Source organism: Coregonus lavaretus, assembly GCF_964263955.1.
Source record: "Coregonus lavaretus genome assembly, chromosome: 2".
NCBI classification, from domain to species: domain Eukaryota; kingdom Metazoa; phylum Chordata; class Actinopteri; order Salmoniformes; family Salmonidae; genus Coregonus; species Coregonus lavaretus.
In genome coordinates, this window is record NC_139989.1 from 774,662 (window position 1) to 801,330 (window position 26,669).

The window sequence follows — 26,669 nt, forward strand, 5'->3', positions numbered from 1 at the left end:
AATAAATACTGGAACTGGATTGAATGGCTCCCCGCCCAAATGTAATGGCTCCCCGCCCAGATGTAATGGCTCCCCGCCCAGATGTAATGGCTCCCCGCCCAAATGTAATGGCTCCCCGCCCAGATGTAATGGCTCCCCGCCCAGATGTAATGGCTCCCCGCCCAAATGTAATGGCTCTCCGCCCAGATGTAATGGCTCCCCGCCCAGATGTAATGGCTCCCCGCCCAGATGTAATGGCTCCCCGCCCAGTTGTAATGGCTCCCCGCCCAGATGTAATGGCTCCCCGCCCAGATGTAATGGCTCCCCGCCCAGATGTAATGGCTCCCCGCCCAGTTGTAATGGCTCCCCGCCCAGATGTAATGGCTCCCCGCCCAGATGTTTGACACGTGATTTATAGACTCCAGGAGACAGAAACACTCTGAATAACACACAGAACTAAAGTGTACTGAACCAGAAACACAGAATCAGAGTGTTCCAGAACTATAGAGAACCACAGTGTTCCAGAACCAAACAGAGTGTTCCAGAATGATAGAGAACCACAGTGTTCCAGAACGATAAAGAACCACAGTGTTCCAGAATGATAGAGAAGCACAGTGTTCCAGAAGGATAGAGAAGCACAGTGTTCCAGAAGGATAGAGAACCACAGTGTTCCAGAATGATAGAGAACCACAGTGTTCCAGAACGATAAAGAACCACAGTGTTCCAGAATGATAGAGAAGCACAGTGTTCCAGAATGATAGAGAAGCACAGTGTTCCAGAAGGATAGAGAAGCACAGTGTTCCAGAATGATAGAGAAGCACAGTGTTCCTGAACAATAGAGAAGCACAGTGTTCCAGAAGGATAGAGAACCACAGTGTTCCAGAAGGATAGAGAACCACAGTGTTCCAGAATGATAGAGAAGCACAGTGTTCCAGAACAATAGAGAAGCACAGTGTTCCAGAAGGATAGAGAACCACAGTGTTCCAGAAGGATAGAGAACCACAGTGTTCCAGAAGGATAGAGAACCACAGTGTTCCAGAATGATAGAGAACCACAGTGTTCCAGAATGATAGAGAAGCACAGTGTTCCAGAAGGATAGAGAAGCACAGTGTTCCAGAAGGATAGAGAAGCACATTGTTCCAGAAGGATAGAGAACCACAGTGTTCCAGAATGATAGAGAAGCACAGTGTTCCAGAAGGATAGAGAACCACAGTGTTCCAGAATGATAGAGAACCACAGTGTTCCAGAATGATAGAGAAGCACAGTGTTCCAGAACAATAGAGAAGCACAGTGTTCCAGAAGGATAGAGAACCACAGTGTTCCAGAAGGATAGAGAACCACAGTGTTCCAGAAGGATAGAGAACCACAGTGTTCCAGAATGATAGAGAACCACAGTGTTCCAGAATGATAGAGAAGCACAGTGTTCCAGAAGGATAGAGAAGCACAGTGTTCCAGAAGGATAGAGAAGCACAGTGTTCCAGAAGGATAGAGAACCACAGTGTTCCAGAATGATAGAGAAGCACAGTGTTCCAGAACAATAGAGAAGCACAGTGTTCCAGAAGGATAGAGAACCACAGTGTTCCAGAAGGATAGAGAACCACAGTGTTCCAGAATGATAGAGAAGCACAGTGTTCCAGAATGATAGAGAAGCACAGTGTTCCAGAAGGATAGAGAACCACAGTGTTCCAGAAGGATAGAGAACCACAGTGTTCCAGAATGATAGAGAAGCACAGTGTTCCAGAAGGATAGAGAACCACAGTGTTCCAGAATGATAGAGAAGCACAGTGTTCCAGAACTTCAGCATCCATCCTGTTTGTTGAGGCAGAATGGCACGTTGTTGATCCACATTGACCAGGTCTCTTCTCTTTGCCTTTCTCTCCTCAACACCATTCCTCCAAGGCTTCAGGCAGTCATTACAGTCTGATGGCTCTAACCTTGTTGGTCAGAATTAATGTAAACACATTAGCAGCTGTCCCTGTTGTGTTTTCTAGCTCTGGAGGCTTTGTATACATTCACTATGGTCCATAGGTTCACTGTGGCTCGTACATTGACTGTGGCTCATACGTTCAATGTATCATACATTCACTCAGTCATACATTCACTCAGTCATACATTCACTCAGTCATATATTCACTCAGTCATACATTCACTCTGGCATACATTTACTGTGGCTCATACATCAAATAAAATTAAATAAAATGTTATTGGTCATATACACATGTTTAGCAGATGTTATTGTGGGTGTAGTGAAATGCTTGTGTTCCTAGCTCCAACAGTGCAGTAGTATCTAACAATTCACAACAATATACACTAATCTAAAAGTAAATGAATGGAATTAAGAAATATATAAATTTTAGGACGAGCAATGTCGGAGTGGCATTGACTAAAATACAGTAGAATAGAATGCAGTATATACATATGAGATGAGGAAAGCAGTATGTAAACATTCACTCTGTCATATATTTTCTATGGCTCATTCATTCATTCTGGCATACATTAACTCTGTCATACATTAACTCTATCATACATTCACTGTGGCTCATAAATTCACTGTGGCTCATACATTCACGGTGGCATACGTTCAATCTGTAATACATTCACTCTGTCATACATCACTCTGTCATATATTCACTCAGTCATACGTTAACTGTGTCATACATTCACTCTGTCATGCATTCACTGTGGCTCATACATTCTCCTATGAGGTCATCTGGCTCATGGTCACAACAGTCTGATCAGTGAGGTGAATGTCCTCTATAGGGTGTTAAAAGCTTTCTCAGTGGGCGCTCGGCTCGGCTCGGCTCCGCTACTCTCCGCTCTCCCAACCAAGTCCAGGGGGATTGGACTGTGACCGACTTTAAAAGGAATTTGATGTCGGAACCTGAAGTGTGTGACACCTCCTTTGGTTAGGGATGTAGCTCTCTTAACCTCCATCCAATCATCAGAAATGTCAGAAACCATCTTAGTGATGAAGCTGAAACAACTTTTGAAGTTCCTGAAAGGAGAATATTGCCAGAGAAGAAGAGTCTTAGTACTGTGAGGGTAGTAACACATTCACCAACGGTGGCTGTTAGGGTTAGGGTTAGGGTTAGGGTTAGGGTTAGGGTTAGGGTTAGGGTTAGGGTTAGGATACCAGACATACCGATCTGAGTAGTAGGTTCTTCCCCCTGAAAGACAGGGACCCTGGAAAGGGACAGGGTCCATTGAGATTTGGTCAAAAGTAGTGCATTATATAGGGAATAGTGTGCCATTTTTGGATGCACACATAGTACTGTATGTTCTGGAGAAAGACACATGCTTGTTTAAGCTTCTCTTCTGGATTCTGTAAATCCTCTGAAGGTCAATAGATCCAACATGGCTTAACAGTGAATCACAGACTAAAGGCCTTTGCAGACGGTACAATTTTAGCCATTTTATACCACGATTTTGCAGTCCCAGACAACACTTCCATGTCGTAGGCAAAATCTTAGCTCGTAAAAACGATTGTCAGATGTCTTGGCTCGTTCAGTGTGACAAGGTCTAGGTTCTAGGTTCTAGGTTATGTACCGCTACGCGCAGTCGTAGGCTCTGACAAAGTTCTGGCACTATTTAGTAGTGTGTAACGAGCTGATTCTGGTGACTGACCAATAGGAACACGGCACTGAGTACAGACAAATTAATATAATAGGTTTGATTTAAACGCTGTTCAAGAAAAAAGATTTCCCTAATAATCTTGTACATACATCTGAAATTAGGCTACCTGATGGGATTTTGATAAATGCACAAAATCGGCAATCAAAAAATACGCATTACCACAGCGGCCATGTTTTTTTGGGGAAGCCTATTTGATTCAGCACTTACGGGAAAAGATTGCAGCCAGAGTGCAGTTCAACTGCAGAACACTGCATTTATGCTGCAATTACTGCGTCCAAAATACCACATTCGACTGCAGTTAATTTGACTGCAGTTTCAAAAACAGCTAACTTTTTTTGTACGGGTGCTATTTTAAGATGCATATTTTCTGTTTTTCCAAACTCACTTCATTTATCATTTTAAAAGGCTAATTGATCATTAGAAAACCCTTTTGCAATTATGTTAGCACAGCTGAAAACTGTTGTGCTGATTGAAGAAGCAATAAAACTGGCCTTCTTGAGACTAGTTGAGTATCTGGAGCATGGGCAATTGTAGGTTCGATTACAAGCTCAAAATGCCCAGAAACAAATAACTTTATTCTGAAACTCATCAGTCTATTCTTGTTCTGAGGCTATTCCATGCGAGAAATTGGCAAGAAACTGAAGATCTCGTACAACGCTGTGTACTACTCCCTTCACAGAACAGCGCAAACGGGCTCTAACCAGAATAGAAAGAGGAGTGGGAGGCCCCGGTGCACAACTGAGCAAGAGGACAAATACATTAGAGTGTCTAGTTTGAGAAACAGACGCCTCACAGGTCCTCAACTGGCAGCTTCATTAAGTAGTACCCGCAAAACACCAGTCTCAACGTCAACAGTGAAGAGGCAACTCCGGGATGCTGACCTTCTAGACAGAGTTGCAAAGAAAAAGCCATATCTCAGACTGGCCAATAAAAATAAAATTATGATGTTTTACCAATTATTCTTAATACCAATTTCTAATATACTCTCCTTATCACTCTATCGAATCAGTAGCCTTCCCATTGTCATCCTCAGCTCCCTCATCTCTAGGTCATCGGTTTCCTCGTGGTACGGTGGTGCAGTGGTTTAGATGATACCAGGTCGAGCTCCCCTCTATCCTTACAGCCGTCGGTGCAGCCTGGGTGACGATGTATGGTCTCTTTGGTTCGGGACCTTCTTCCGTCATTAGGGTCTCGGATCAGGAAGAGTCCCTCTCAATTCACCAACATCGATCTGCAGAAAGTGTCCTTCTGGCAGCATACCAATAGGGAAGCTGAGAGTCACTGCTGCAAAGACACACAGACACATACAGACACAAAAGAAAATAACGCTACCCAATGGCGAGGCCATCTTCCTCTTCTGGGGTTGGACCTCTCCTACAGTGAGATACATGGATCTAGGTATCTCTCTCGCACACATCGACAACAGCCACACTCGAAGCACCGTTACCCGTCGCTCCACAAAAGCCACGTCCCTTGCAGCTACTTCAAGGTCTCAGAGCGAGTGACGTCACCGATTGAAATGCTACTAGCGCGCACCGCTAACTAGCTAGCCATTTCACACCGGTAACACTCACCCACCTTTGACTTCCTCCTTTTCCGCAGCAACCAGTGATCCCACTACACCAAACTTAACCCATTATGTCCCTTACAGCTCGCTGGAAACTCTCCTATTCTTACTTGCAGACAAAAAAATTAAACCCATTCTCAAACAGCGTTCTGCATTTACCTCTATCGTAGGGTTAAAAACTAACTAAAAACCAACTTTCACAATCCTAGATTGCTGTTGTATCTTCATGATTTTATATATCCCTAAGTGAATGGTATTTCTCTCCTAATATATCTTCATACTCTGCTTCTTTTCAACAATGTGTTTTTATCCCTGGTGTTTTTAATACTGTTTTTATTCTCTTTGTCCCCTTGCTTCACTTCCCATTAAGATTATATTACTATTATACTCCCATTAAGACTCACTTTCCTTCAGTATTATATTCTTATTTTAATTTTTCCCTTCTTTATCTCAAACCTATAAAACCACTTTCCTCTCCTTAGATATTTTCCCAACGATTTATTCAGCTTCGGGTCACTAGACCCCACCCTATTTTATCAAATATTCCTACGTTCTATTTTGTATTTCTGCCTACTTGCCTCCCCATTACGGTCTCCTTGCCTCCCCATTACGGTCTCCTTGCCTCCCCATTACGGTCTCCTTGCCTCCCCATTACGGTCTGTCGTTTCTGAATAACCTCCCCATTACGGTCTCCTTGCCTCCCCATTACGGTCTCCTTGCCTCCCCATTACGGTCTCTCGTTTCAGAATAACCTCCCCATTACGGAGCAGGAGGGGAGGACCGAGCCGGCCGGAAGGACAGGGGACATAGAGAGTCAAAGGATGCAGAAAGAGAGGAGAGGAGGGTTGAGGAGGCAGAATCAGGAGATTGGAGGGAGAAGGAATGAGCAGAGGGAAGAGATGATAGGATGGAAGAGGAGAGAGTAGCGGGAGAGAGAGAGCGAAGGTTGCGACGGCGCATTACCATCTGAGTAGGGGCAGAGTGAGTAGTGTTGGAGGAGAGCGAGAGAGAAAAGGATACAAAGTAGTGGTCGGAGACATGGAGGGGAGTTGCAGTGAGATTAGTAGAAGAACAGCATCTAGTAAAGATGAGGTCAAGCGTATTGCCTGCCTTGTGAGTAGGGGGGGACGGTGAGAGGGTAAGGTCAAAAGAGGAGAGGAGTGGAAAGAAAGAGACAGAGAGAAATGAGTCAAAGGTAGATGTAGGGAGGTTGAAGTCACCCAGAACTGAGGGGTGAGCCATCCTCAGGAAAGGAACTTATCAAGGCGTCGAGCTCATTGATGAACTCTCCAAGGGAACCTGGAGGGCGATAAATGACAAGGATGTTAAGCTTGAATGGGCTAGTGACTGTGACAGCATGGAATTCAAATGAGGAGATAGACAGATGGGTCAGGGGAAAAGAGAGAATGTCCACTTGGGAGAGATGAGGATTCCTGTGCCACCACCCCGCTGACCAGATGCTCTCGGGGTATGCGAGAACACATGGTCAGACGAGGAGAGAGCAGTAGGAGTAGCAGTGTTTTCTGTGGTAATCCATGTTTCCGTCAGCGCCAAGAAGTAGAGGGACTGGAGGGTAGCATAGGCTGAGATGAACTCTGCCTTGTTGGCCGCAGAACGGCAGTTCCAGAGGCTGCCGGAGACCTGGAACTCCACGTGGGTCGTGCGTGCAGGGACCACCAGGTTAGAGAGGCAGCAGCCACGTTGTGTGAGGCGTTTGTATAGCCTTTGCGGAGAGGAGAGAACAGGGATAGACAGAGGCATAGTTGACAGGCTACAGAAAATGGCTACAATAATGCAAAGGAGATCGGATTGAAATGAACTAAACATCTGGGAAAGCGAGAGAGCGGGGCCTCCCTCACTTACGTTTCACTGAAACACTCAAATATAACTCTCCCAACTTCCACCTCAGAAACTATTATTGTTGTAAACTACAGCGGTTCAATGTTTTCTAGGAATAGACTAACTTAGTTTATTCAGCTAGCTAACTTGGTACAGTATTCTTCCGTGAAAACCGTCCAGGGCACCTAGTCATATGACGCCACAGCCAACTAGCATGCCGGACTCCAAAAACACGGTTTAGCACCAATACTCGGCCACAACAAACCACCAGTGTGTCAACACGCCAAGCAGATCATTTGTGTCCGTGTCTAACGTTGTGGATTAGTCCCGACAGCTTGAGCGAGTCCGTTGTGAACTTATTCAGCCAGCTAGTTAGCTAGAATAGTTAGCATACTAGCTAGCCATTGCTTTCTGCCAACGAAGAAACCCCTCCTCCCACGGCACGAACACACATAGAGAGCCAAGCTAACGTTAACTAGTCACCCATGTCCCGAATTCCCTTGAACGACTCTGGCTACCAGTATGTAAAAACAAAACACAAATGTAGGTTATAACTTAGCAGCTACTGTTAGCTAGCCAAGTGCAAAGCTAGCCACTGAATTGACTCAGCCAGTTCGCCAGTTCGCGTCTGTTCGCTAGGTCGTTCCAGCTATTGTTTAGTAGCTATCCAGGTAGCAACAAGCTAGCTACATTTCAAGCACAGTAGCCACTTACTACCTAACGTTAACGCTTCAGACAATGAGGTTAGAAAAACAGCTGAATGGTGGCATTATTGTATGTAATTATTGTCTTAATGGTGACTGTTTTTCCAGATACCGGTCTACTAAACTGGCCATCCATTGCCTTTATTAGTTCATGCAATAATCAAATATTTGAATCAAATCCCCAACTTGGATTTTTTTTCTGCGGGATTAATTTTAATCACTGGACATTGATCACCGGATATTCGGCCTGACGAAATCGTCTGATGTGGTTACGACGTTAACCACGAAGATTCCATCCATCTGATATCTCTGGCCCGCTAGCACACGCTAGCCGTGGCCTCTTACTCACTAAACTGAACTAGCTACTGAACTAGCTACTTGCTATTAGCCACAGCTAGCGGTGTTTCACCCAGGACATTGGATTTTTTTCTGCGGGATTAATTTTAATCACTGGACATTGATCACCGGATATTCGGCCAGTCTGCACAGCGCGTTATCGACCCAGAACATATCAGTTTTTCCGCCGGAATCACTGAATCACTGGACCTTTAACTCCGGATTTCATCGCTACCAGCTAGCTACCACCAGCCAGGAAATCTGCCCCCTTTATTCTATGTACCCAACGCACTAGAAGACCAGTTCTTAAAGCCTTTAGCCGTATCCTTATTCTAGTCCTCCTCTGTTCCTCTGGTGATGTAGAGGCTAACCCAGGCCCTGCAGCCCTCAGTATCACTCCTACTCCCCAGGCGCTATCATTTGATGACTTCTGTAATCGCAAAAGTCTTGGTTTCTTGCACATAAATATCAGAAGTCTACTTCCTAAGTTTGAGTTATTCACTGCGTTAGCACACTCTGCCAACCCTGATGTTCTAGCAGTGTCTGAATCCTGGCTCAGGAAGGCCACCAAAAATTCTGAAATTTCCATCCCCAACTATAACATTTTCCATCTAGATAGAACTTCCAAAGGGGGTGGAGTTGCAATCTACTGTAGAGATAGCCTGCAGAGCTCTATCATACTATCCAGGTCTGTGCCCAAACAGTTTGAGCTTCTACTTCTAAAAATCCACCTTTCCAGAAATAAGTCTCTCACTGTTGCCGCTTGCTACAGACCCCCCTCAGCCCCCAGCTGTGCCCTGGACACCATATGTGAATTGATTGCCCCCCATTTATCCTCAGAGTTTGTACTGCTTGGTGACCTAAATTGGGATATGCTTAATACCCCAGCCATCCTACAATCCAAGCTAGATGCCCTCAACCTCACGCAAATTATCAACGAACCTACCAGGTACAACCCTAAATCCGTAAACATGGGTACCCTCATAGATATCATCCTGACTAACATACCCTCTAAATATACCTCAGCTGTCTTCAACCAGGATCTCAGCGATCACTGCCTTATTGCCTGCGTCCGTAACGGGTCCGCGGTCAAACGACCACCCCTCATCACTGTCAAACGCTCCCTAAAACACTTTAGCGAGGAGGCCTTCCTAATTGACCTGGCCCAGGTATCCTGGATGGATATAGATCTCATTCCGTCAGTAGAGGATGCCTGGTTGTTCCTTAAAAGTAATTTCCTCTCAATCTTAAATAAACATGCCCCATTCAAAAAATACAGAACTAAGAACCGATATAGCCCCTGGTTCTCCTCAGACTTGACTGCCCTTGACCAGCACAAAAACATCCTGTGGCGTACAGCATTAGCATCAAATAGCCCCCGCGATATGCAACTTTTCAGGGAAGTTAGGAACCAATATACACAAGCAGTCAGGAAAGCAAAGGCTAACTTTTTCAAACAGAAATTTGCATCCTGTAGCACTAACTCCAAAAAGTTTTGGGACACTGTAAAGTCCATGGAGAATAAGAGCACTTCCTCCCAGCTGCCCACTGCACTGAGGCTAGGAAACACTATCACCACCGATAAATCTACAATAATCGAGAATTTCAACAAGCATTTTGCTACAGCTGGCCATGCTTTCCATCTGGCTACCACTAACCCGGCCACCAACTCTGCACCCTCTGCTGCAACTTGCCCATGCCCCCCCCCCGCTTCTCCTTCACACAAATTCAGACAGCTGATGTTTTGAAAGCGCTGCAAAATCTGGACCCCTACAAATCATCTGGGCTAGACAATCTGGACCCTTTCTTTCTAAAACTAGCCGCCGAAATTGTCGCTACCCCTATTACTAGTCTGTTCAACCTCTCTTTCATAACGTCTGAGATCCCCAGAGATTGGAAAGCTGCCGCGGTCATCCCCCTCTTCAAAGGGGGTGACACTCTAGATCCAAATTGCTACAGACCTATATCCATCCTGCCCTGCCTTTCGAAAGTATTCGAAAGCCAAGTTAACAAACAGATAATCGACCATTTCGAATACCACCGTACCTTCTCCGCTATGCAATCCGGTTTCCGAGCTGGTCACGGGTGCACTTCAGCCACGCTCAAGGTCCTAAACGATATTATAACCGCGATTGATAATAGACAGTACTGTGCAGCCGTCTTCATCGACCTGGCCAAGGCTTTCGACTCTGTCAACCACCGCATTCTTATTGGCAGACTAAATAGCCTTGGTTTCTCAAATGACTGCCTCGCCTGGTTCACCAACTACTTCTCAGATAGAGTTCAGTGTGTCAAATCGGAGGGCCTGTTGTCTGGACCTATGGCAGTCTCTATGGGGGTGCCACAGGGTTCAATTCTTGGGCCGACACTTTTCTCCGTGTATATCAATGATGTCGCTCTTGCTGCTGGTGACTCTCAGATCCACCTCTACGCAGACGACACCATTTTGTATACATCTGGCCCTTCATTGGACACTGTGTTAACAAACCTCCAAATGAGCTTCAATGCCATACAACAATCCTTCAGTAGCCTCCAACTGCTCTTAAACACTAGTAAAACTAAATGCATGCTTTTCAATCGAACGCTGCTGGCACCCGCCCACCCGACTAGAATCACCACTCTCGACGGGTCTGACCTAGAGTATGTGGACAACTACAAATACCTAGGTGTCTGGTTAGACTGTAAACTCAACTTCCAGACTCACATAAAGAATCTACAATCCAAAGTTAAATCTAGAATCGGCTTCCTATTTCGCAACAAAGCCTCCTTCACTCATGCTGCCAAACATGCCCTCGTAAAACTGACTATCCTACCGATCCTTGACTTCGGCGATGTCATTTACAAAATAGCCTCCAACACTCTACTCAGCAAATTGGATGTAGTCTATCACAGTACCATCCGTTTTGTCTCCAAAGCCCCATACACTACCCACCACTGTGACCTGTACGCTCTTGTTGGCTGGTCCTCACTACATGTTCGTCGTCAAACCCACTGGCTCCAGGCCATCTATAAATCACTGCTAGGCAAATCCCCGCCTTATCTTAGCTCATTGGTCACCATAGCAGCACCCACCCGTAGTCTGCGCTCCAGCAGGTATATCTCACTGGTCATTCCCAAAGCCAACACCTCCTTTGGCCACCATTCCTTCCAGTTCTCTGCTGCCAATGACTGGAACGAATTGCAAAAATCTCTGAAGCTGGAGACTCTTATCTCCCTCAATAACTTTAAGCATCAGTTGTCAGAGCACCTTACCGATCACTGCACCTGTACACAGCCCATCTGAAATTAGCCCACCCAACTACCTCATCCCTATATTGTTATTTATTTTGCTCTTTTGCACCCCAGTATCTTTATTTGCACATAATCTCTTGCACATCTAGCATTCCAGTGTTAATACTATTGTAATTATTCTGCACTATAGCCTATTTATTGCCTTACCTCCATAACTTGCTACATTTGCACACACTGTATATATATTTTCTGTTGTATATCTGACTTTATGTTTTTTACCCCATATGTAACTCTGTGTTGTTTTTTTATTGCACTACTATGCTTTATCTTGGCCAGGTCGCAGTTGTAAATGAGAACCTGTTCTCAACTGGCTTACCTGGTTAAATAAAGGTGAAATAAAAAATAAATAAAAAACTTGATCTTTATTAAAATGTAATTTTCCTATTTTATCATTGGTGCCATGATTCAACATGCTCATTGTATCTGCTCTCTCTCCTGGCCGTTTTGAGTAATTCACAAAGGAGTAATTATCCCTTCACGAAGGTACTCTAACTCTCAGAGGACTGAACATAGGCCTCAAACCCATTCTTCATGATGTTTATAAACACCACAGGACTCAAACCATAATGACTACAACCTCTTAACAAATGTTGTTGAGGACTTGAACCTCTTAACAAATCTAACACTTTATGATGATTCTAACACACCGCAGGACTCAAACCTCACATCCTCTATCTTTATAATCTCGTCTTTGAGGACTTAAACTTCTTAACAACTTTATAATAATTTTTCTCATTAAAGGACTCAAACCTCTATCTTTATAATGTCGTACACATTAAAAGACCCTACGCCCAATCTTGTTAAACCCACTCTCCTTCTCCTCTGTTTATTTTTTACTCATTACTCTGAAAAAAAACCTGTTTAGAATCATAGCACCATGTCATTGTCTAATTTGATATTTCTCCTTACATCTGTTTACATACTTGGAAACCCCTAATCTATTCCCCCCCCAAAAATATTGAATTTTAAACGTTCGTTACAGCTCAGCTTTACCACAGATAAGCAGAATTTGACATAATTTTAAAAATGAAAGTCTGCTTACCTGTTAGTTCGGCTGTAAACTGCATCCTGTTCGTTTAGATGCCAATCTGTTATGACGAGTTTCTCTGGTATCAAGTCATTCATGATGCAAGAAGATATTGAACACTTAGATGGAGAGTTGATGCAAATGATTTAATAGATATGGTACCGGGTTCGCATAACAAACAGCACGTGCTTCGCCTCTTGTCATCTGAACACTGGACAAAGGAAATCTCTCAGTTTATATACTTCATGTTACATGTTTCTTCAACAACATCTGGTAACCATCAGTGGGCACTCCCCACTCTGATGTTATTATCACTCTGTACATCAACTCCTGGCTAAACACTCTGTCTGTCAACTCCTGGCTAAACACTCTGTCCGTCAACTCCTGGCTAAACACTCTGTCCGTCAACTCCTGGCTAAACACTCTGTCTGTCAACTCCTGGCTAAACACTCTGTCTGTCAACTCCTGGCTAAACACTCTGTCTGTCAACTCCTGGCTAAACACTCTGTCTGTCAACTCCTGGCTAAACACTCTGTCTGTCAACTCCTGGCTAAACACTCTGTCTGTCAACTCCTGGCTAAACACTCTGTCTGTCAACTCCTGGCTAAACACTCTGTCTGTCAACTCCTGGCTAAACACTCTGTCTGTCAACTCCTGGCTAAACACTCTGTCTGTCAACTCCTGGCTAAACACTCTGTCTGTCAACTCCTGGCTAAACACTCTGTCCGTCAACTCCTGGCTAAACACTCTGTCCGTCAACTCCTGGCTAAACACTGTCCATCAACTCCTGGCTAAACACTCTGTCTGTCAACTCCTGGCTAAACACTCTGTCTGTCAACTCCTGGCTAAACACTCTGTCCGTCAACTCCTGGCTAAACACTGTCCATCAACTCCTGGCTAAACACTCTGTCCATCAACTCCTGGCTAAACACTGTCCATCAACTCCTGGCTAAACACTGTCCATCAACTCCTGGCTTAACACTCTGTCCATCAACTCCTGGCTAAACACTGTCCATCAACTCCTGGCTTAACACTCTGTCACTGACAAAGCACATGCCTGCAATCCTTGGATCCTAGCGCAGCAAGGGGATCATGTATGATGGAATAATGAATAATCCAAAGTGAATTATAAAATATGTCATTAACAATTGTTTATTGTGTGTGTTTCTCAGGGGAACTTCTTCTGGCAGGTGAAAATTGGCTACACTGTTGGACACAGCATCTCCCTGATCTCCCTCATCACATCGATAGTCATACTGAGTATCTTCAGGTAACTACATACTATAGGCATACTGAGTATCTTCAGGTGGAGGATCGAGCACGCCCCCATTCTCATCAATAGGGCTGTAGTGGAGCAGGTTGAGAGCTTCAAGTTCTTGGTGTCCACATCACCAACAAACTAACATGGTCCAAGCACACCAAGACAGTCGTGAAGAGGGCACGACAAAACCTATTCCACCTCAGGAGACTGAAAAGATTTGGCATGGGTCCTCAGATCCTCAAAAGGTTCTTCAGCTGCACCATTGAGATCATTCTGACTGGTTGCATCACTGCCTGGTATTGCAACTGCTCGGCCTCCGACCGCAAGGCACTACAGAGGGTAGTGCGTACGGCCCAGTACATCACTGGGGCCAAGCTTCCTGCTATCCAGGACCTCTATACCAGGCGGTGTCAGAGAAAGGCCCTAAAAATTGTCAAAGACTCCAGCCACCATAGTCATAGACTGTTCTCTCTGCTACCGCACGGCAAGCAGTACCGGAACGCCAAATAATAATTAGCACTTCACAAACTGGTGGGTAATAACCTTCAATCTGGATAATAGAAAACAAATCATAAGGCTAGAGAAATGTATCGACAAATATTATGGAACACCCAAACATGATGGAGTGTAAAAAAGGAGAACCAATCCTCAAAAGAAAACGTGACTCTTCGACGAACACAGACGATTTAAGCTTTTCACCACCGGGAATTGGAAGAGTGGAAACCGATCTGTTAAAATCAATAAATGACAAACTGGGCTTGAACTAGTCAGTAAAGATATAAAGGAGATGAAGGAGCCTCGAGATGAGAGACGATTAAGATGCCATAATGGAGAAAGAAAGAAACAAAACAAACTAAAAGGGACAATAAGACGGAAACGGACGTTAAGGAACTTCAGAAGGAGAACATCTTCCTGAGAGAAGCCTTACTTGACATACAGACTAGATCTATGAGTGAAAATGTACCTTACTGGTATTCAGGAAAGCAAAGGAGAAGTACCGGAAAGAGTAGTCAAGGAATTATTTCTGACAGCGCTTCAATAAAATCCAACTCGAACGTGTTCACCGTTTCGGATAAAGAGGACAGAGATATGAGCGCCCAATCGTTGCCAAAGCTGCATTCTTTAAGGATAAAGTAATGGTTAAAAGCCTGGGTAAAAGACTCGTTGGCACGAAATTAGGCATGAATGATCAGTTCCCGAGGGAGATTGCAGAACGGCGTAAAGTTCTGCACCCAATCTTCAAGAAGACGTGTAGCTCTCGTAGTCGATAAACTGTATATTGACAAATGTTCAGAGACACAAAGACTACTCCGTGGCTATTCTAAAAACCCACAAAGTTATTGTGGTAATAATAATAAAAAAATAGATAGAAATGTAATGAAACAACTACACTATACCATTCTAGATAGGGAATGTGGTAAAATAATTCTTTAACTTTCCATTTATAGTATTTTAGAAATGAATAAGACTGCATTAGAAGAAAGGATGACTAGCAAAATATATCTTCAAATATAGCGAATTGGAACACAATAGTACTCAATCAACATTTACATTTACGTCATTTAGCAGACGCTCTTAACCACTAAGCTACCTGCCGCAAGAGAGAGCTTTCAATTTTGTGCAGATGAGGGATATACATTTTAAAATAAATTATACATCTAATTTATTTGTTTATTGTCCTATGATGATGGAACGGTCCCCAACCCTATACCCTAGACAGCCTCCTGAGCGACCCGTACACTAAGGAGAAGTCCTTATCTGTTTAATGGGCCTACTGTAGTAACCTATACACAGCCAAATCAGAAAGATGAATGCGGTCAGAGACCCACTAAAGCAGCACCGCCCCCTCAAGATTCTGAGCCTGCCTGGCAGGGTTGGTCCTACAAAGCCAGAGCCCCCTGATGGGAGAGCATAATATACAAGGACATTCTCAAAGCTGCCAATGAGAACCTTTACGACCTTGTACCTAGCCGGTGGGGATTCCGGTGGGGTACCCCCACCCAGGTAGTGGCAGTGCTGGCAACACTGGCTGCAGTAACCCATGGGGAGAGGGTCACACTCGGACAATCAGAGAGGGGGTTTATCGGTAGTAGGACCAGGCCTAGTAATAACTTATTATTATCTATCTGTAGTAGGACCAGGCCTTGTAATAACTTATTATTATCTATCTGTAGTAGGACCAGGCCTTGTAATAACGTATTATTATCTATCTGTAGTAGGACCAGGCCTTGTAATAACTTATTATTATCTATCGGTAGTAGGACCAGGCCTTGTAATAACTTATTATTATCTATCTGTAGTAGGACCAGGCCTTGTAATAACGTATTATTATCTATCTGTAGTAGGACCAGGCCTTGTAATAACGTATTATTATCTATCTGTAGTAGGACCAGGCCTTGTAATAACTTATTATTATCTATCTGTAGTAGGACCAGGCCTTGTAATAACGTATTATTATCTATCTGTAGTAGGACCAGGCCTTGTAATAACGTATTATTATCTATCTGTAGTAGGACCAGGCCTTGTAATAACGTATTATTATCTATCTTTAGTAGGACCAGGCCTTGTAATAACTTATTATTGTCTATCTGTAGTAGGACCAGGCCTTGTAATAACTTATTATTATCTATCTGTAGTAGGACCAGGCCTTGTAATAACGTATTATTATCTATCTGTAGTAGGACCAGGCCTTGTAATAACTTATTATTATCTATCTGTAGTAGGACCAGGCCTTGTAATAACATATTATTATCTATCTGTAGTAGGACCAGGCCTTGTAATAACTTATTATTATCTATCTGTAGTAGGACCAGGCCTAGTAATAACTTATTATTATCTATCTGTAGTAGGACCAGGCCTAGTAATAACTTATTATTATCTATCTGTAGTAGGACCAGGCCTAGTAATAACGTATCATTATCTATCTGTAGTAGGACCAGGCCTTGTAATAACGTATTATTATCTATCTGTAGTAGGACCAGGCCTTGTAATAACTTATTATTATCTATCTGTAGTAGGACCAGGCCTTGTAACAACGTATTATTATCTATCTGTAGTAGGACCAGGCCTTGTAATAACTTATTATTATCTATCTGTAGTAGGACCAGGCCTTGTAATAAATTATTATTATCTATCTGTAGTAGGACCAGGCCTTGTAATAAATTATTATTATCTATCTGTAGTAGGACCAGGCCTTGTAACAACATATCATTCTTCAGTTGGACCAGGCCTTGTAATAACTTATTATTATCTATCTGTAGTAGGACCAGGCCTTGTAATAAATTATTATTATCTATCTGTAGTAGGACCAGGCCTTGTAATAAATTATTATTATCTATCTGTAGTAGGACCAGGCCTTGTAACAACATATCATTCTTCAGTTGGACCAGGCCTTGTAATAACAATATACAAGGAAATTCTCAAAGCCACTAATGAGAACCTTTACGACCTTGTACCTAGCCGGTGGGGATTCCAGTGGGGTGCCCCCACCCAGGTAGTGGCAGTGCTGGCAACACTGGCTGCAGTAACCCATGGGGAGGGGGTCACACTCGGACATTCAGAGAGGGGGTTTATTATTGGGACCCTGGAGGCACTAAATAATCAAAGGTCTGACTGCACGGAGATGCTTGGGGAAATGGTCACAATGGGGACCAGCATGTGTGTTTCAGGGGAAGGGGGTGGATCTGATCTCCATCACATAGGACTGGACATTGGTTCATCAAACCTCCACATTTTTGCCAATTTTGATCAGTCTTGCTTTCTCAAACAGCTGTTACTATATATGCATTCGTAAATCAAGTCCTTTCTTGGGTTGGGTTCTGGGATGTAACAACCCTTGAGCTTCAGAGCGTATGGTTCAGTGTGTAAGGGTGTGTGTGTGTGTGTGTGTGTGTCTGTGTGTGTGTGTGTGTGTGTGTGTGTGTGTGTGTGTGTGTGTGTGTGTGTGTGTGTGTGTGAGTATGTATCCCACATCTGTTGCTAGGGGGTAATGATGTTAGGCACAATATCTGTTATATATATATTATATATAATATTAGATGAATCATAATAATTGCTCGCTAAATTAATAATTGCTTGACAAAAATGTAATGTAATAGCAATCCTGGTTATAGGTAACAATCCTTTGCATGAACTGTCGACATTATTATGCATATTAATTGTTAATGATGGAAATTAAGATAAATTAAGATACGCAAGATTTTTGAATATACAGTACCCGTCAATAGTTTGGACACATCTACTCATTCAAGGGTTTTTCTTTGTTTTTACTATTTGTTATATTGTAGAATAATAGACAAGACATTTCAAAACTATGAAATAACACATATGGAATCATGTAGTAACCAAAAAAGTGTTAAACAAATCAAAATATATTTTATATTTGAGATTCTTCAAATAGCCACCCTTTGCCTTCATGACAGCTTTGCACACTCTTGGCATTCTCTCAACCAGCTTCATGAGGTAGTCACCTGGAATGCATTTCAATTAACAGGTGTGCCTTCTTAAAAGTTAATTTGTGGAATGTCTTTCCTTCTTAATGCGTTTGAGCCAATCAGTCGTGTTGTGACAAGGTAGGGGTGGTATACAGAAGATAGCCCTATTTGGTAAAAGACCAAGTCCATATTATGACAAGAACAGCTCAAATAAGTAAAGAGAAATGACAGTCCATCATTACTTAAGACACGAAAGTCAGTAAATCCGGAAAATGTCAAGAACTTTCAACGATTCTTCAAGTGTAGTCGCAAAAACCATCAAGTGCTATGATGAAACTGGCTCTCATGAGGACCGCCACAGGAATGGAAGACCCATAGTTACCTGATAAGTTCATTAGAGTAACCAGCCTCAGAAATTGCAGCCCAAATAACAGATTCACAGACACATCTCAACATCAACTGTTCAGAGGGAACTTTGTGAATCAGGCCTTCATGGTCGAATTGCTGCAAAAAAAACGCTACTAAAGGACCCCAATAATAAGAAGAGACCTGGTTGGGCCAAGAAACAGGAGCAATGGACATTAGACTGGTGGAAATCTGTCCTTTGGTCTGGAGTCCAAATTGGAGATTTTTGTGAGACGCGGTGTGGGTGAACGGATGATCTCCGCATGTGTATTTCCCACTGTAAAGCATGGAAGAGGAGGAGTTTTGGTGTGGAGGTGCTTTGCTGGAGACACTGTCTGTGATTTATTTAGAATTCAAGGCACACTTAACCAGCATAGCTACCACAGCATTCAGCAGCGATACACCATCCCATCTGGTTTGGGCTTAGTGGAACTATCATTTGTTTTTCTACAGGACAATGACCCAAAACACACATCCAGGCTGTGTAAGGGCTATTTAACCAAGAAGGAGAGTGATGGAGTGCTGCATCGGATGACCTGGCCTCCACAATCCCCCGATCTCAACCCAATTGGGATGGTTTGGGATGAGTTGGACCCCAGAGTGAAGGAAATGTAGCCAACAATTGCTCAGCATATGTGGGAACTCCTTCAAGACCGTTGGAAAAGCATTCCAGGTGAAGCTAGTAGAGAAAATGCCAACAGTGTGCAAAGCTGTCATCAAGGCAAAGGGCATTTGAAGAATCTCAAATATAAAATATATTTGGATTTGTTTCCATATGTGTTATTTCGTAGTTTTGATGTCTTCACTATTATTCTACAATGTAGAAAATAGTAAAAAGAAAGAAAAACCCTTGAATGAGTAGGTGTGTCCAAACTTTTGACTGGTACTGTATATCCATTTTTAATAGCTACAGTATATATAGAGCAAATTGTGGTGAGAGCATTTGAAATGCTTTTCGCGGTTGATTTGCTTCCGTTCTGTGGGTGGCTCTTTTCGAAGGATGAGTCCTGGCCTCTCGGGGGGGCAGAGGGATCCGGGGGGACGGGGGTGGTTACTGGGATGACAACCCAACTGGGGATGTGGAAGGGGTTTAGCGGGGGGAATAGTGGAGAACAATTGGAGGGTTACTTAGTACATTTACATTTACATTTACGTCATTTAGCAGACACTCTTATCCAGAGTGACTTACAAATAGGTGCATTCACCTTATAGCCAGTGGGATAACCACTTTACAATGTTATATTTTTTTGGGGGGGGGGGGGGGGGGGGTTGGAGTAAAGGGGGGGGGGGGGGTTAGAAGGATTACTTTATCCTATCCCAGGTATTCCTTAAAGAGGTGGGGTTTCAAATGTCTCCGGAAGGTGGTGAGTGACTCCGCTGTCCTGGCGTCATGAGGGAGCTTGTTACACCATTGTGGTGCCAGAGCAGCGAACAGTTTTGACTGGGCTGAGCGGGAACTATGCTTCCGCAGAGGTAGGGGAGCCAGCAGGCCAGAGGTGGATGAACGCAGTGCCCTCGTTTGGGTGTAGGGACTGATCAGAGCCTGAAGGTACGGAGGTGCCGTTCCCCTCACAGTTCCGTAGGCAAGCACCATGGTCTTGTAGCAGATGCGAGCTTCAACTGGAAGCCAGTGGAGTGTGCGGAGGAGCGGGGTGACGTGAGAGAACTTGGGAAGGTTGAACACCAGATGGGCTGCGGCATTCTGGATGAGTTGTAGGGGTTTAATGGCACAGGCAGTGAGCCCAGCCAACAGCGAGTTGCAGTAATCCAGACGGGAGATGACAAGTGCCTGGATTAGGACCTGTGCCGCTTCCTGTGTAAGGCAGGGTCGTACTCTCCGAATGTTGTAGAGCATGAACCTACAGGATCGGGTCACCGCCTTGATGTTAGCGGAGAACGACAGGGTGTTGTCCAGGGTCACGCCAAGGCTCTTCGCACTCTGGGAGGAGGACACAACGGAGTTGTCAACCGTGATGGCGAGATCATGGAACAGGCAGTCCTTCCCCGGGAGGAAGAGTTTACAAACATATATTATGATAAATAGATTTGAAACTTGTATCTCATTATGGTAAATTGTTAAATAAGTATAGCCAGTTATAATTGTAATGGGTTAGCAGATAATAAGAAAAGAAAAACAATATTTACAAAGAGAAGGAATATAATATCTATAGTTTACAGGAATCCCATTCAACAATTTTAGATGAAGTTGTGTGGAAAAAGGACTGGGGTGGTGAAATATACTTCTCCCATGGGCAAAGAAACTCAATAGGGGTGATGATATTAATTAACAGTCATTTTGATCCGAATGTGCTAATTGTCCAAACAGATCCACAAGGTAGAGGGATGATTGTTAATATGTTATTGGACCATAAACAGATTTGGCTCATTAACCTTTACAGCTTTTCATCTTGACTACTTTCTTATGTCATTCTTGTTGGCACCAAAAGTTTAAAAAGTGTTGATGGGGACAGAATGCGGTCGGACCATCAGATAATTGGCATATACATTACTCTTACTGAATTTCCACTTGGCCAAGGATATTGGAAATGTAATCAAAGCCTATTGGATGATAACGTGTTTTTAACTAGGACAGAGGAATTTATAACATAATTTTTCATACACAACATACAGTTGAAGTCGGAAGCTTATATACACAGGTTGGAGTCATTAAAACTTGTTTTTCAACCACTCCACAAATTTCTTGTTAACAAACTATAGTTTTGGCAAGTCCTTAGGACATCTACTTTGTAAATGACACAAGTAATTTTTCCAACATTTGTTTACAGACAGATTATTTCAATTATAATTCACTGTATCACAATTCCAGTGGGTCAGAAGTTTACATACACTAAATTTACTGTGCCTTTAAACAACTTGGAAAATTCCAGAAAATTATGTCATGGCTTTAGAAGCTTCTGATAGGCTAACTGACATCATTTGCATCAATTGGAGGTGTACCTGTGGATGTATTTCAAGGCCTACCTTCAAACTCAGTGCGTCTTTGCTTGACATCATCAGAAAATCAAAATAAATCAGCCAAGACCTCAGAAAAACAATTTCCTCCACAAATAGACCTCCACAAGTCTGGTTCATCCTTGGGAGCAATTTCCAAACGCCTGAAAGTACCACGTTCATCTGTACAAACAATAGTACGCAAGAATAAACACCATGGGACCACGCAGCCATCATACCGCTCAGGAAGGAGACGCGTTCTGTCTCCTAGAGATGAACGTACTTTGGTGCGAAAAGTGCAAATCAATCCCAGAACAACAGCAAAGGACCTTGTGAAGATGCTGGAGGAAACAGGTACAAAAGTATCTACAGTGCCTTGCAAAAGTATTCATCCCCCTTGGCGTTTTTCCTATTTTGTTACATTACAACCTGTAATTTAAATGGATTTTTATTTGGATTTCATATAATGGACATACAAAAAATAGTCCAAATTGGTGAAGTGAAATGAAAAAAATTACTTGTTTCAAAAAATTATAAAAAATAAATAACGGAAAAGGGGTGCATGCATATGTATTCACCCCCTTTGCTATGAAGCCCCTAAATAAGATCTGGTGCAACCAATTACCTTCAGAAGTCACATAATTAGTTAAATAAAGTCCACTTGTGTGCAATCTAAGTGTCACATGATCTGTCACATGATCTCAGTATATATACACCTGTTCTGAAAAGCCCCGGAGTCTGCAACACCACTAAGCAAGGGGCACCACCAAGCAAGTGGCACCATGAAGACCAAGGAGCTCTCCAAACAGGTCAGGGACAAAGTTGTGGAGAAGTACAGATCAGGGTTGGGTTATAAAAATAAATCAGAAACTTGAACATCCATTAAATCCATTATTAAAAAATGCAAAGAATATGGCACCACAACAAACCTGCCAAGAGAGGGCAGCCCACCAAAACTCACGGACCAGGCAAGGAGGGCATTAATCAGAGAGGCAACAAAGAGACCAAAGATAACCCTGAAGGAGCTGCAAAGCTCCACAGCGGAGATTGGAGTATCTGTCCATAGGACCACTTTAACCCGTACACTCCACAGAGCTGGGCTTTACGGAAGAGTGGCCAGAAAAAAGCCATTGCTTAAAGAAAAAAATAAGCAAACACGTTTGGTGTTTGCCAAAAGCCATGTGGGGGACTCCCCACACATATGGAAGAAGGTGCTCTGGTCAGATGAGACTAAAATTGAGCTTTTTGGCCATCAAGGAAAACGCTATGTCTGGCGCAAACCAATACCTCTCATCACCCTGAGAACACCATCCATACTGTGAAGCATTGTGGTGGCAGCATCATGCTGTGGGGAATTTTTTCATAGGCAAGGACTGGGAAACTGGTCAGAATTGAAGGAATGATGGATGGCGCTAAATACAGGGAAATTCTTAAGGGAAACCTGTTACAGTCTTCTAGAGATTTGAGACTGGGACGGAGGTTCAACGTCCAGCAGGACAATGACCCTAAGCATACTGCTAAAGCAACACTCGAGTGGTTTAAGGGGAAACATTTAAATGTCTTGGAATGGCCTAGTGAAAGCCCAGACCTCAATCCAATTGAGAATATGTGGTATGACTTAAAGATTGCTTTACCCCAGCGGAACCCATCCAACTTGAAGGAGCTGGAGCAGTTTTGCCTTGAAGAATGGGCAAAAATCCCAGTGGCTAGATGTGCCAAGCTTATAGAGACATACCCCAAGAGACTTGCAGCTGTAATTTCTGCAAAAGGTGGCTCTACAAAGTATTGACTTTGGGGGGGTGAATAGTTATGCACGCTCAAGTTTTTTGGTAGGCATGTTGTGTAAATCAAATGATGCAAACCGCCCAAAAATCCATTTTAATTCCTGGTTGTAAGGCAACAAAATAGGAACAATTCCAAGAGGGGTGAATACTTTCGCAAGCCACTGTATATTCCACAGTAAAACGAGTCCTATATCGACATAACCTGAAAGGCCGCTCAGCAAGGAAGAAGCCACTGCTCCAAACCGCCATAAAAAAGCCAGACCACGGTTTGCAACTGCACATGGGGACAAAGATCGTACTTTTTGGAGAAATGTCCTCTGGTCTGATGAAACAAACATAGAACTGTTTGGCCATAATGACCATCATTATGTTTGGAGGAAAAAAGGGGATAGCTTGCAAGCCGAAGAACACCATCCCAACCATGAAGCATGGGGATGGCAGCATCATGCTGTGGGGGTGCTTTGCTGCAGGAGGGACTGGTGCACTTCACAATACAGATGGCATCATGAGGAAGGAAAATTATGTGGATATATTGAAGCAACATCTCAAGACATCAGTCAGGAAGTTAAAGCTTGGTTGCAAATGGGTCTTCCAAATGGACAATGACCCCAAGCATACTTCCAAAGTTGTGGCAAAATGGCTTAAGGACAACAAAGTCAATGTATTGGAGTGGCCATCACAAAGCCCTGACCTCAATCCTATAGAACATTTGTGGGCAGAACTGAAAAAGCGTTTGCGAGCAAGGAGGCCTACAAACCTGACTCAGTTACACCAGCTCTGTCAGGAGGAATGGGCCAAAATTCACCCAACTTATTGTGGGAAGCTTGTGGGAGGCTATCGAAATGTTTGACCCAAGTTAAACAATTTAAAGGCAATGCTACCAAATGCTAAATGAGTGTATGTAAACTTCTGACCCACTGGGAATGTAAAGTTGATGAAAGAATGAAAAGCTGAAATAAATAATTATCTCTACTATTATTCTGACATTTTACATTCTTAAAATAAAGTGGTGATCCTAACTGACCTAAAACAGGTCATTTCTTCTAGGATTAAATGTCAGGAATTGTGAAAAACTGAGTTTAAATGTATTTGGCTAAGGTTCCGACTTCAACTGTAGGTACAGCAGATCCCCTTATTGAATGGGACACTTTTAAATGTGCCTTTAGAGGCCATGCTATTCAGTACTCATCTCTAAAACAAAGGCAATTTAGGTCAAAAGAGTCCATATTAACAAAGGAAATAGAAGGTCTAACAGAACAGATACCATAATTTGCAAATAAATTCATTAAAAACCCTACAATGTGATTTTCTGGATATTTTTTTCTCATTTTGTCTGTCATAGTTGACATGTACCTATGATGAAAATTACAGGCCTCTCTCATCTTTTTAAGTGGGAGAACTTGCACAATTGGTGGCTGACTAAATACTTTTTTTCCCCACTGTATTTGATACACTGCCGATTTTGCAGGTTTTCCTACTTACAAAGCATGTAGAGGTCTGTAATTTTTATCATAGGTACACTTCAACTGTGAGAGACAGAATCTAAAACAAAAATCCAGAAAATCACATTGTATGAATTTTAAGTAATTAATTTGCATTTTATTCATATTTTTGTTCTCCCCACTGTATGACCAGCATTTCAAAGCATTTCATGGCTACAGATGTTAGCCAGCAGCATACAACTCTGCATCCTACTGTTGGCTTGCCTCTGAAGCTAAGCATGGTCGGTCCCTGGATGGGAGACCACATGCTGCTGGAAGTGGTGTTGGAAGGCCAGTAGGAGGTCCCTGGATGGGAGACCAGATGCTGCTGGAAGTGGTGTTGGAGGGCCAGTAGGAGGTCCCTGGATGGGAGACCAGATGCTGATGGAAGTGGTGTTGGAGGGCCAGTAGGAGGTCCCTGGATGGGAGACCAGATGCTGCTGGAAGTGGTGTTGGAGGGCCAGTAGGAGGTCCCTGGATGGGAGACCAGATGCTGATGGAAGTGGTGTTGGAGGGCCAGTAGGAGGTCCCTGGATGGGAGACCAGATGCTGCTGGAAGTGGTGTTGGAGGGCCAGTAGGAGGTCCCTGGATGGGAGACCAGATGCTGCTGGAAGTGGTGTTGGAGGGCCAGTAGGAGGTCCCTGGATGGGAGACCAGATGCTGATGGAAGTGGTGTTGGAGGGCCAGTAGGAGGTCCCTGGATGGGAGACCAGATGCTGATGGAAGTGGTGTTGGAGGGCCAGTAGGAGGTCCCTGGATGGGAGACCAGATGCTGATGGAAGTGGTGTTGGAGGGTCAGTAGGAGGTCCCTGGATGGGAGACCAGATGCTGCTGGAAGTGGTGTTGGAGGGCCAGTAGGAGGTCCCTGGATGGGAGACCAGATGCTGCTGGAAGTGGTGTTGGAGGGCCAGTAGGAGGTCCCTGGATGGGAGACCAGATGCTGCTGGAAGTGGTGTTGGAGGGCCAGTAGGAGGTCCCTGGATGGGAGACCAGATGCTGCTGGAAGTGGTGTTGGAGGGCCAGTAGGAGGTCCCTGGATGGGAGACCAGATGCTGCTGGAAGTGGTGTTGGAGGGCCAGTAGGAGGTCCCTGGATGGGAGACCAGATGCTGATGGAAGTGGTGTTGGAGGGCCAGTAGGAGGTCCCTGGATGGGAGACCAGATGCTGATGGAAGTGGTGTTGGAGGGCCAGTAGGAGGTCCCTGGATGGGAGACCAGATGCTGATGGAAGTGGTGTTGGAGGGCCAGTAGGAGGTCCCTGGATGGGAGACCAGATGCTGATGGAAGTGGTGTTGGAGGGCCAGTAGGAGGCACTCTTTCCTCTGGTCTAAAAACAAATCCCAGGGCAGTGACATCCAGTCATTACACACTACAGACCCCATATCCCAGGGCAGTGACATCCAGTCATTACACACTACAGACCCCATATCCCAGAGCAGTGACATCCAGTCATTACACACTACAGACCCCATATCCCAGGGCAGTGACATCCAGTCATTACACACTACAGACCCCATATCCCAGGGCAGTGACATCCAGTCATTACACACTACAGACCCCATATCCCAGGGCAGTGACATCCAGTCATTACACACTACAGACCCCATATCCCAGGGCAGTGACATCCAGTCATTACACACTACAGACCCCATATCCCAGGGCAGTGACATCCAGTCATTACACACTACAGACCCCATATCCCAGGGCAGTGACATCCAGTCATTACACACTACAGACCCCATATCCCAGGGCAGTGACATCCAGTCATTACACACTACAGACCCCATATCCCAGGGCAGTGACATCCAGTCATTACACACTACAGACCCCATATCCCAGGGCAGTGACATCCAGTCATTACACACTACAGACCCCATATCCCAGGGCAGTGACATCCAGTCATTACACACTACAGACCCCATATCCCAGGGCAGTGACATCCAGTCATTACACACTACAGACCCCATATCCCAGGGC

At 44.0% G+C, this 26,669-nt stretch overlaps 1 protein-coding gene across 1 annotated transcript in view; it reads left to right on the top strand.

The window, feature by feature from the left end:
* Positions 1-26,669, top strand: part of LOC311143070 (vasoactive intestinal polypeptide receptor-like) — a gene marked incomplete at its 5' end in the record, with an annotated part of 262,368 nt that overhangs the window by 115,690 nt on the left and 120,009 nt on the right. The window contains one exon of the mRNA XM_084178882.1: positions 13,549-13,646. Coding sequence (XP_084035008.1) covers positions 13,549-13,646 — 98 coding nt within the window. The remainder of the gene's footprint in view (positions 1-13,548; positions 13,647-26,669) is intronic.